At 37.5% G+C, this 12,551-nt stretch overlaps 1 protein-coding gene across 1 annotated transcript in view; it reads right to left on the bottom strand.

The window, feature by feature from the left end:
• mmp15b (matrix metallopeptidase 15b) overlaps nt 1-12,037 on the bottom strand; it is a 41,164-nt gene extending 29,127 nt beyond the window's left edge. Inside the window, exon 1 of the mRNA XM_055214337.2 lies at nt 11,173-12,037. Within this exon, the coding sequence (XP_055070312.1) occupies nt 11,173-11,292 (120 nt within the window). The 5' untranslated portion in view covers nt 11,293-12,037. The remainder of the gene's footprint in view (nt 1-11,172) is intronic.
• Between the last annotated feature and the right edge of the window lie 514 nt (nt 12,038-12,551).

The raw sequence follows: 12,551 nt of genomic DNA, 5'->3' as shown, positions 1-12,551 counted from the left end.
GGTTGTCACACCTGTTATACTCGATATATAATACTGGGCCAGACTGTGAGAGACATTTGAGGCGGATGTGAGCCCAGATTGAGGGGTGACGGCACCAGCTGGATTAACAGAGAGAAGCCATTGCTGGGGGATTTTCCTGAGGCTATAGAGACATGCATGAAGTCACAACTCTGTTCCCATCTGGCCCACTTGTGGATAAGATGGGGGATTCCAAAATGCCAGAGGGTCTTATGGCTTCACTGAATTGAATAAAGGGGGGTGAGGGTTAGACTTGATGCTCTTGTGTGTTGCTTCTACTGTTAATCATCCTTAATTAGGTATTCAACCCAAATTGGTCAATTAAACTCCTTTTTGTTGAGCGTGCCCTGTGGCGACTCCAACCCGGACGTCCCGAGCCAGACGGTAAAGATAAATCACAAATGAGATCTACTTAATATCTCAATTGTTTCTTCTAGACATAAATCACATTAAATGAAACGCTCCTATTAAAAAAAAACAAATAGTCATACATCGATACTCTAGATGTGTGACTATCATCTTTAAGATAAGATCTCAGCAATAGTTATGTTTCTATTACACTTCAAATTGCACTAATTTAAGCATTTTTACTTCCCATGAGGCAGTTAGTAAAAGGAATATATCGCAAAAACAAGTTTTTCGCAATTACAGGTCACCTAACATGCATTAAAGTCGTGCATCGTGATGATTTTAGATCACCGCAATGATTGCACATCTCTCTAAACAACACAAGGGGGAGCTGCAGCGCATGTATAAACAAGACAGTATCCGATTACTTTTAAATGTGTGTTATGCGTATTAATATTTACTGCCAGGTAAACCTTGCAAAATATTTAATTTAATAACAATGTGTGAAAATAATTTCATAAACCAAAATAATTAAACGTGAAAGCAATAAACAGACAATTATTCATCATAATCATCAAAGCACTAAAACAGGCAATTAATCGTCATAAAGGCACTATTTACGAGACAACTCTAGTCATGAATATTGTTCACAGATGCAAAATTGTGTACAATAACCTCCCGAAACACCCCAAACGTGGTCACTCCTAAGTATAAAGGCCTTTTCTTGCCATTATTGCTTGGGTAACACTTCTACGTCTCTTAACACTTTTATTAAAAATAACAGCTAGCGAGATGGCCGCAATTTACGTAAACCTGTCAACATCTGTTAGCATGATTTCTGGATTGACTTATCTCAAGAGGAAAAACTGTTTTAGTGGCATAAGATTAGTTAATAGAAATGGCATCACTTTGTAATAGTTTTTATCGACTTTTACAAAATATAGCCAAAGTTTTACACTGCAAAAATGATTTTCAAGAAAAAAAAATTAGTATTTTGGTCTTGTTTTCAGTAAAAACGCAAAACGACCCAAGAAATAAGTCCAGTTTTTAGACCAAAAATCAAATTTAAGTGATTTTGTGCATAAACAAGCAAAAAAAATCTGCCAATGGGGTAAGCAAATTTTTTCTTGAATTATTCTTGAATTTAGTGTTTAAGAAAAATGTTCAAGATTTTTATGCTTACCCCATTGGCAGATTTTTTTTGCTTGTTTTATGGACAAAATCACTTAAATTTGATATTTTTGGTCTAAAAACTAGATTTATTTTGTTGGGCGGTTTTGCTTATCAAGAAAAACCATCTTGATTTGGGAATTTTTGGTTATTTTTGCTGAAAGCAAGACAAAAATTCTAACAATTTTTTTCTTGAAAATCATTTTTTGCAGTGTAGGTCTGCCAAGACATTAAAGTTTTCAATCACAAAACCAAATTGCATCTTAAAGCTCTGCCTGTGTGTATGCCAACATTTGTCTATTTTTTTTATTCCTCATAGGGTAACATGAGGAAAATACTTGAAGCACTTGAATGATACTTTAATATCATTTTAATACTTTAAGAGCTCCATTTGAACAATAAAATGTTCCTTTAGGCTGTTAAACAAACAAAACGAACACATTAAAGTGTTATTAAGATATAATGTATCAATGTCTATTTACTACCTCGATTTTCTTTTTCTCCACATACTTAATATAAATGTCAGAACCTCTGTTTTATAATCATATATTTCTGAGTTGCGGTTCAAGAACCATAAAGATTTAAATAAATGACCACAGAGGACCAAATTGGATTGCTCTGGATTGTGACAGAGTTGAATTTCACCTGGATTTCATTAATTATAAGAGGCTTAATCTGGACTCATGAATGTAGGGGTGCAGTGCCTTTATAAGCCCCCCCAACTTTTCTACTCTATAATCACTGCTGTCACACAGTTGCTTGGTCTGATCCCTCCTTTACCATGGCCACAGTAAACACAGGCCTTTGTGTGAAACTCTGAACAAAACTTGAAACATTTTGATAAAAAAGTAAATGCAAAGTAAGAGTATCAAAATAAAAGCATACACTCTAAAAAATTAGCTGTAATTATGCAGCTGGTTGCCAGTAACTTACTGTAGACGATAAAGACGGAAAATTTGTAATGTTCATTTAACTTTGAACAAACTGTTGCCAGTAAATAACATAAATGTAAAATCTACAGTAGGTTAATGGCAGCTTGTTGCCAGTAATACCCAATAATACTGTAATTTCTACAGAAATTTTTTACAGTGTACAGTTACAAACCTCTCTTTATGTACTATTTTGCACATGATTTCAAATGACATCATAAAAACCAATTTTGTTGTTTTTTCCACATTTAAGGGGATAATTTTCATTACCGCAACCATGACTGGATTTGGGTTCTTTGACATGGAAATATTTATAATAAAAAATCTAAAAAATAAAAAGCTTCAGTACATATTTTACAATAAACATTTACAGTAAAGAAACATGTGGGATTTGGTGATCGTTGGTAAATGTAGAGACAATAATAAGGAATATAAATGTGTCCAAGACCAATTTTCTCATCCTCTTCAACAACTTTCAATCATTGTTTAAGCCCTCAAGAAACTAACATTTTTAAAAAATTGTTGTAAGGGACATAATTGACTGTAACACTCAAGATGGCTGCCAGGTAAGCAGTTCTTATTTTTCTCTCAGGATAAAAGTTGACATTTTGTTTGTCGTAGTACCTAGACAACTTTTTAGTTCTCATTACCGAAACATGAGTTTGTAAATGCATATATTTAATGTAATATCATGTTGCGGTAATGATCATTTTCGATAATGATAATCTAAAAAATGTAAATAATTCTACAGGAAATATTTTTTAAATTCTCTAAAAATAATGGTTACAGTAAGTTCAGACATTAATCTTATATGTGCAAAAAAGCTTCAAAGGCTTTAAAAAACAAATCTGATACTGGACACCTTCTAAATCTGGATTTCGTGAAAATCACCCTAATATATAAAATTTTGTTTTTCCTTGTTTAAGTGCTATAATTGGGCCCCCAGTGCTTTTATCAACCTAGAAAATGTGAAAAAGATCAACCCAGTAACTTAGTTTTGGTAAACCATTCTCTGCAAGCTTATCATTGAAAATTTGGCTCCCCTTATGATGCCAGAAGGGGATAACACCTCCCCTTAATCTGCACTATCCAACCACGGCACTGCCATTTAGTGCAGAGATCAACTCATTTGCACATTTTTGCTCACACCTACAAAGTGGCAATTTTAACATGTTATAATAAATGATCTATATGGTATTTTGAACTACAACTTCACATATGTACTCTGGGGACACCAAAAATTTATTTGGCATCTTAAAAAAGTTGTGAAATGTCCACTTTAACCAAAAAAGTATCCACAGATGTCACATTCACGCTGGTCACAATCATGTTTGTATCAGCCTACAGACTTGAAGAAAGGAAGTGGTAAAGAGCTGTTCAGTAAAAGACACACCTCACCCTATAGATAAGACTGTGTTTCTTTCAGTCAGCCTGAGCCCTGGGGGCTTTTAACAGGGCAAGAGGTTGAAGGGTGTGTGAGTACTCCCACAAGAGGAGAAACACATTAACCCAGTGTTCTGTTGCCGGCTAACACAAAATAACAACTTTTGGTGTTTCTATATTCTTTGTTTCCTATCTCAAGGGCACCTAAAGTCATTCTGCTAAATATTCATTAAAGGACCCTGTCAAGAATGCCAAGTTCTGTGGTGCTTGAGATAAGCGAAGGCCCCTTTTAAAGTATAAAGTCTTTCAGCGTCCATTCCACCATCACAACATCCCATGTCTTGCATACAGAGTAAGTTTTGCAGGGAAAGAGAGGCACGGAGAGTCATCTTTCTCTCCGATCAAACGTCGTGCCAGCCGTTGCCTCAATGGGACCTTGAGAGTGTCTGCCAATAGCACGTCCTCCAGGAACCTGTGATTCACAACGCACTGTAAAAAGACTCGGGTTTGTGTGCGAGAGAACGAGTGTGTGTATGCAGAACAATGTCAGCCAAGATTTTAACGACTAGACTATTATTCTTAGGCCTTGGGTGCATGCCATCTTTTCGGTCATTAAGTGAAAGGGAACGTAGAGCGAGCAAACCAGATCAAGTGAAGACGATTAAGAGAAAGACAGAAACACAGAACATGATAGAAGAGGGGAGGAATAAAATAAGTTAAAAGCAGACTTGATCTTGGCATTCCAGACAGTATCCTGGCTCAGAAATCTCAGGTAGGAAGAAGTGACAGGACAAATTTCATCTATTGTGATCTTGAGCTTGCGGGAGCTCAGGGACTGTGTCAAAATGCATGCATATCAATTGCTGTTTAATTTATCCCATGTATAAATACCAACACTGAAAAATAAGCAAATATTTTAATGCTTTTTTCTTTCCCAAGTCACTGCCAGCAGTCCAGTTGATGTGCCTGGCCCTGTGTGGTACATGCTTGAGATGTTTTGGTACAAAATCAAAAAAACTATTTTGTATGAATAAAACATATAGTATTCCGATCTTCTTGTACTGTTTATTTCTTGCATGAAACATTTAACACCAGTAGCTATTTTACGTATATCATAGCCCTACAGTATGTATATCTTTATTATATGGCGGCAGTCAATTGTGAAATGAGACTCAAGCGAGGTCAAAGAACCAAGTGCATCAGTCAGAAACCAATTTCACTTTCCAGCTGTGTAAAAATCAATAATAATCAATAACAAAAGGAACGACAAACTTAATTAAACGGACAATCAAATTAACCTTTTTTAGAAGCTGAAAGTAACAGCGATAAATGATTACATCCAAATCCGCATTGAAAGATGATCAATGGTTCACTGTGACGACTATGAGCCTTGCGAGAACCAATGATCGTCTCACAAACCGACGTGGAGCCGGCGGGCCACCATTTAGATCTAGATATGTTTACGTTTAAACATATCGATCACTAAATACCATAGGCGGAGTCTCGCTTTTGTGCTTGGGGAGCCACCTACCAGCAAACAAGGGAACTGCAATACTTTTAGATTAGCGATAATATGGTTTAAATTAATTAAAACTATTTTAGCATTAAGTAACTTGGTTTACCTATGAAATTATTAAGATTAGACAAATAAAGTATGACTTCTTGTATTTCTATTTCAATAATTGCTCAGACAATCACAAATGGCTCTGGTTTGGGGGGTAGTGCTCCCCTGTCACCGCCACCTTTGCTAAATATTCTCAAAATACAAATGGTTTTCTCACACAAACATATCGTTACACTTAAAGAGCAACTATTGTCCGATTCACGATTTTTCATTTCCTTTGGTGTGTAAGTGTGTATTATTACATGTTAACGATATGCAAAAGGTACAAAACCCAAAGTAAACAATGACGCTAGTTATCGTCTCCAACATAAATCTCTTTACTTAACAGTTTACATCCTGGTATTGGTGATGTAGACAAGACTGACATTATCATAGTTCATCCCGCTTCAAACTCACAGCCTGTAAGTTAACTCCTGTTAGCATTGCATTGTGAGCGAATCTTTCAAACATGGTAAGGAGCGTCACATTTCCTGCTAACGTCAGAGGTATTCAGACCAATCACAATGTACAGATTAGCTGGCCAATCAGAGACACAGAGCTTTTCAAATCCGTGCGTTTCAGGAAGAGAGGGAAAACTTGAGCTACAAAACTGTACGGTATGTGGAAATAATGTGTTTTTAACCATAAACCACGCAAACACATTGTATTATACCAAATACACAAAATAATGTTGTTTTTAGCAGTGAAATATGTGCTCTTTAAAATATGAAGACAAAGACAAAAATTTATGACTTTTTGTATTTCTATTTCAATAATAGCTTAGAAAAATCATAATTAGTTCTGGTTTGGGGGGGGTGTTGCCCCCCCAACCCCCGCCTTTGCTAGATATTTTCAAAATACAAATGGTTTTCTCTCATAAACATATTGTTGCACTTCAGAAAACGTATACTAACCTACTAGAGTTCTTTATCTGATGATGGATGGATTAAAAAAGTGCTTGTAAGAGCCAGGATATTATTTATTATAACTCTAAATGTGCTCAGGAAAGAAAGTCATATACACCTAGGATGGTAAGGAAAATTTTGGGGCAATTTTCAATTTTTTAAATAAGCTAATATTTAACTAGTACTGATAAAATATTTATTAAAAACAGTTTAATAAACGAACTATTGAACTATTAGCGTATATTTGGGTGCTTTGTCATATTGTTGGTTTAGCAACACACCAGCCTAAATCTCTGAGTCTGAGAGTCAAATCATCAATGACATATCCTATTTGTGTGTCCAAAATCCAGTTAAAATGCTGCCTACAAAGACAGTAGCTCTATACAGGATTAATTAGTAACCGAGTTGATGGTTGACCCTGAGTCTTAATGAGGGCAAATAGCTCTAACCCTCTTAAGTCATCTACTAAAACAGAAACACAAGTGCCATTTCCTGGTCCAATCAGATCACATTATCCTTTGCGTTCAAAGCGAGGCAGTCCAGACCCCACACCAACAGACCTCAGAGCACATAAGATGGACCTGATACGCTAGATACTGCCATAGATACACATAAGGCAAGTGGCACTGCAGGGGTTAAATGTAGGATCTAGATAATGTTACAGGAAGCGATACAGTCGGCTCCTTCTGTACTCCAGCTCTCATATCCCCCCCGTCCCTCCCACCCGAGTTTTTCCTGTCTCTCTATCATGCTGCACCTCTGTGAATGCAGTCAGCTGAACACAAGAAGTCTCATTGTTGCGCCTGGGAGCCCCGCAGGCCTAAACATCTCATTCTGTTTCTGTTTGTGACCTATTTAGAAAACAGCTGTTGCATTCACCAATCACATGTAGAACAAAAAGGCAAACCTCCATTACTTTATATTTTCCTTCATCTACATGGTATTGTGTCTCATTTATAAATGTCAAGCGAATAAAGTTTGGACATTGAAGACTTGCAGTGGGAGAAACAGAAAGGCTGATAGCTACTTTGTTGCTGTAGTAATCCTCCTTCCTGAGATACATGTTCCTCGTAAACTGCATTCAAAAGCGGTGAAAGTCATATATCTGTTTAGTAGAGAAAATGCTTTGCTTTTAAGTATTGTGTAGTGAATAACTGTACAACAATGGGCTTTCTGACCATCACCCACACACACACACACACACACACACACACACATACTCTCAACACTCCCTGTTCTCACTCAAGCGTCTATATTATTTGTGCTGAGGGTGAATGGTTACACAAGTTTTATTTGTCAGTAATGATCAACTTCAAAAGATTGTCTCTTTATTATCATTGTACTATTTCACAAAATGGATATAGGAAAGGTTTCTCTTGTGACTTCTTGCATTTGTTAGTGAGGCTACGTTTCACAATCTGCAAAAAAAGTTGTATTATGTGTGCCAGGCCAGTAGATGGCAATGTTACTTTGTAAAGAAAAATGACGCATCTGCGCCCATATGCATTGTTCTACAGAGCAATAAATACAAACAATCAAGATTATCGCACAACTTTGGTTAGATGGACGATTAAGTAGGCGTATTACAACATGTGACCCTGGACAATAAAGTGGCTAAATTTGTACATTCTGTTGGAAAAGCATTAAAGAACACCTATTTCATTATTTTGTGTATTTGGTATAATACAATGTGTTCGTGTGGTTTATGGTTAAAAACACATTATTTTCGACATACCGTACATTTTTGTAGCTCCAGATTTCACTCTCTTACTAAAACGCACAGATTTGAAAAGCGTTGTGTCCCTGATTGGCCAGCTTATCTGTACATTGTGATTGGCCTGAATACCTCTGACGTCAGCCAGAAATGTGACGCTCCTTACCATGTTTGAAAGATTCACTCACAATGCAATGTTAACAGCAGTTAACTTACAGGCTGTGAGTCCGAAGTCAGAGGAATTATGATAATGTCGGTCTTGTTCACATCAACAGGCTCAGGAAGTAATCTGTTGCCTACAATCCGTGTGTTTGTTGTAGTCCAAGAAAATAAATTTACATTGGAGATGATAACTCGCGTCATCGTTTACTTTGGGGTTTGTACCTTTTGCATATCGTTAACCCAGCGTTTACACCAGCCGCGGTATAGGTGGCAAAAATGCACTATTCGCGCGTAGTTGGACGCTTTGAGTTTACTCGCTTCATTCGTGCGTGAAAGCCGTGCGTGAAAATCTAGTTGTTAAGATATTTGCGTGTAAATTCGCATCATGGGAGGGGCTTCTGCGACTCTGCTGAGACTCTGCTCGCTTTCTGTAATCACGTCACTACTACAGCAAGGTCGAAGCTCAGATTTTTCAACTCACGCCTTTCCCGCGGCATTGATCAATACGCGCGGACGCACCACGACTTCCGCACATTCCGCATACCGCGCCACAGGATGCCTAATCGCGTCTTTGCATTAACTTAACATGTAAATCACCCGCGCTTGCCGCCTCTACTGCGGCTGGTGTGAACGCAGCATTACACAACAAAGGAAATGTAAAATCGTGAATCGGACTATTGGTGCTCTTTAATAAACTCAGTATATTGAGTAGCACAAACCCAGTCATGTAGGCCGCCATTGTTGTTATGGTTGTGAAGTACTCACACATGTCTGTAGACTGAACGCGTAATAGTTAGCATTTTCATGACCCGAAAACTTCATTGTCGTCCAAACGACCAGCCAAAACACAAGAACATGTTTGCCATTTTGGTTGAAAACGTTGTTGCGTAAACAACTTCTCAGTGACAATACAGACATTATCTGTTCAAGCTTAATTTTGAGGTGATAAAGCATCATTATATATTTATAAAAACATGGTGCAATGTGGGATTTTTAGTGGCATAGAGACTGTAAATTGCAACCAATGGCTCAGTCCACAGCTCACTCCTCCTTTTCGAAACGTATAGTAAAGCTATGGTAACAACAGCAGGACAAACTCCTTCATCTGAGACAATGTAGTAACAAAATGTGATCTGTAGAGCAGTCTGTCCTTTTAGGGCTACTGTAGAAACATGACTACGACTTCCATATAAGAAGGCCCGCGGCGTATAGAGATAAAAAAAATTCTCATTCTAAGGTAATAAAAGCAATATAGGGTCTTTATATACCTCTGATAATATAGTTATGTATATTATATTGCATTTCTGTCAGGAGATCCTTTATTATTTTATCTTAACTTACAATTTTTTAAACTTTAATTTAATTTCTGATACCCTTTTATTTTTGCCTTAACTTAGTTGTATATATGTCTACATTTTTTTAGTTGCACAGTCAAACAGAGCATACCAGACTTACATTTTACTACCGGTTGTATATGCATATAACTGTGTGACAAATAAAACTCTTAAATATTGATATACAGGACCCACAAGAGAATAGAAGCATACTAATCTATTAAGTTCATGAACTACTTTTAAGTGACTTTGTCTTAGAGTTATCTTACCCCACACACCATGCTCAAATCTGTGGGTCCTACAGTATAATCCCTTTAAGACCCTGCCCACCACTGTGGCATGTACAGACCTATCTGCTGTCATTTAACATATGTGCCTTAGAATAACTCAAACAAGCCACTTATGTCTAAAAGCATTCACTATATGTTTAGAGAAGGCTATAGGTTAAACTACAGGTTTAAAGACTAAAACCTCTCCCTTGAACATTACAACAGTATTGCAAACGTCCAGATGTTCCAAGAATTATAGAGTAACATGTAAGACCTAAATGCTTTGAAACTTTGGAAAAAATGCAAGCTTGATTTTAATGAGTAGCATTAAATAAACATTCACAGAACTAATAAGGTAAATGGTGCATACATCTAAAGAGAAAAAGAAATGTCATGAGACCTACTGTAGATGATTACCTCTGCTAAACACAACCTGCATGGATAGCACTATACATAAAGCTGAAAGAAGATGCTACAGCAGATGTGTTAGTCAAGTCTGAGCAATATCACTGCTCAATAAACACCTCTCTACCCTAAATAATGACCATATGACACCTCTCCTCCACAGGTAACCAAGTAAAGCAAAGCAAAGCAAAGAAAGCATGCAGGTTACAACCATCTGGTTTGAAGGTGACTTAACATCTCAATTTAAACTGGACCTTCGATTTGAATAACTTAACGGAGATGGGTTGCAATGTTTAAGATGCTATCTTTCCATCATTTTGTTGTGCCAGCGCTGATCTAAGAAATGGTTATGAAATTCATAATAAAATCAGAGAGCTGTTTTTTCTGTCAGTCTCCCTGCACAGTGCCAGACCGCCAATGAGAGGGTTTGGACCACTTCACTACTCAAAACATGGGGTGGCAGTGGCACACCACAACCAAACCTCAAACCAAGAGACTACAAGCTTGTGGCCAACATAAAAAAGATAGAAATCTCTAAAAGTTAGTATTTCCTTTCAAAGAAGACTGGTGTGTTAAAAGCCCTGCTTCCTAATTTACTCTTGAACATTACAACCATTCACATGCTGGGTTACAGGCAACATCTTAAGTGGAAGAAAATTAGCAGTCCAATGAAATCCAGACCTGGGGACATGAAGAGCCTAAAAACACACAATGTAGTCTACAAGAGACATGGTTGTGGTATGGTTGATCTTTGTTGAAGAACTAAATAGCTCTATAGAAAAGCAAAGCAACGAATTCAACAAGATAACAATTAGCTAATGGTTTTACACAAATGTATGACAGTTGTATGTGTTGGCTTTTTCAAACATTGTGATACAGAACTGTGCTTTGTGCATTACACTAAAAACTAAATAAGTACTGAATAAAATTACCTCTCCATTAAAAGAGTCGTCTCCAAAGGTGCGCAGATCAGTGATAGAAAACATCAGAACAGAATAAATAAGAGTCCGTCTCCACATGAACGTCATCAGGACATCCCATAATACAGCCATTCTCACCGGGACCAGACAGCCAAGTGTGTGATGCTGATCTATAACCTCTTTAATTCAAACATATAACCAAATTCAAAGTATGTGGAAGCCAAACTGTCCAGAAGTTAAATAACAAAAACGCAAATGCATTCGATTAAAAAACAAATTGCAATTTTGTTTTGCAATTTATGTTTGAAACAGTCAGTATCCCTGAGCTCCTCAAAAGTGTACCAAGTCAAAATGAATCACAAAAGTCAACAAAATTTGCTTCAGAAATGCGCCGCTTCTTCAGTGTCAAGTGCGCGTTTACGCTGTAGACGTACCAACGCAGTACCAAAAGTCAGGGTCGGATGCTGTGGTCTTGTAAGTTTCTGAGGGTTTGGTATCACATCCCATGCGTTGCGTCCCACTCACGTGGTGCTCACAAAATTAATAATAGCTACAAGCCACTTCGAAGTGCTACGCGACGCGCGAAACAAAGTCGCAATTTCCCCTTGCGATACGACTCCGTAAACGAGGCATGAACAGCGGCTGTTACCTCAACTGACAGAAATAAAACAACGCGTCGCGCAGCAACCACAACAGCGCGCAAATCGTTAGCAGATGACAGCGACGCGTAACGACACCTGCTCTCGTAAAGGTTTAATGTGACGGGGTTTCTCTCAATAAAATCCACGTTTTCTGTGTTTTCCTGGAGCGCGTACAACTCGTATCCACTGCGCGCTCTTGGGGCGTGCGCAACGCCTCGTGCTCAGTTTGTCGCGCGGACTTTGTCCCGCTGTCATTAAGGCGGGGAGGAGGGGCACACGCCGTACGGCTATCAGTATCCAGTGCCTCCCCCTGTCAGGATTAAGGATATTTCTTTTAACAGATTGAGAAGTCATTGACCCGCAGCTGTTTATTAAAACATGCTCTGTTTTCACTTCACATCTCCAGTTCCAGATAAATCAAATGGTGTTTATTAGGTAATATATTCTTGAATATATATGAATACTTTTAATATGACCCCATCAAAGAACTTTTGTTATAAAAAAGTAGCTATACACATTTTATAGGTTATTATTACAATAAAAAACTCTGTTAATCTGTCCCCGTAAATTTTGAATTAAAAGACTGGAAGGATCATGTCAAATTTTTGCTGAATTTTATCTATGATTTTTGGAGCAAATATAAGGTCCTTGGGTTCTCTCGGCCCCAAACAGAGCATAAGTGTTCATTCTTAACTTTCCAGAAGATTAACTGTGGTCATAAGGGTCAATTTCCAGTTTAAAAGTATTGCT

The sequence above is a fragment of the Misgurnus anguillicaudatus genome, chromosome 21 (genome assembly GCF_027580225.2).
Source record: "Misgurnus anguillicaudatus chromosome 21, ASM2758022v2, whole genome shotgun sequence".
Lineage (NCBI taxonomy): Eukaryota > Metazoa > Chordata > Actinopteri > Cypriniformes > Cobitidae > Misgurnus > Misgurnus anguillicaudatus.
Note: the sequence above shows the minus strand (reverse complement) of the source record. Positions and strands in the feature narration are given on the sequence as shown.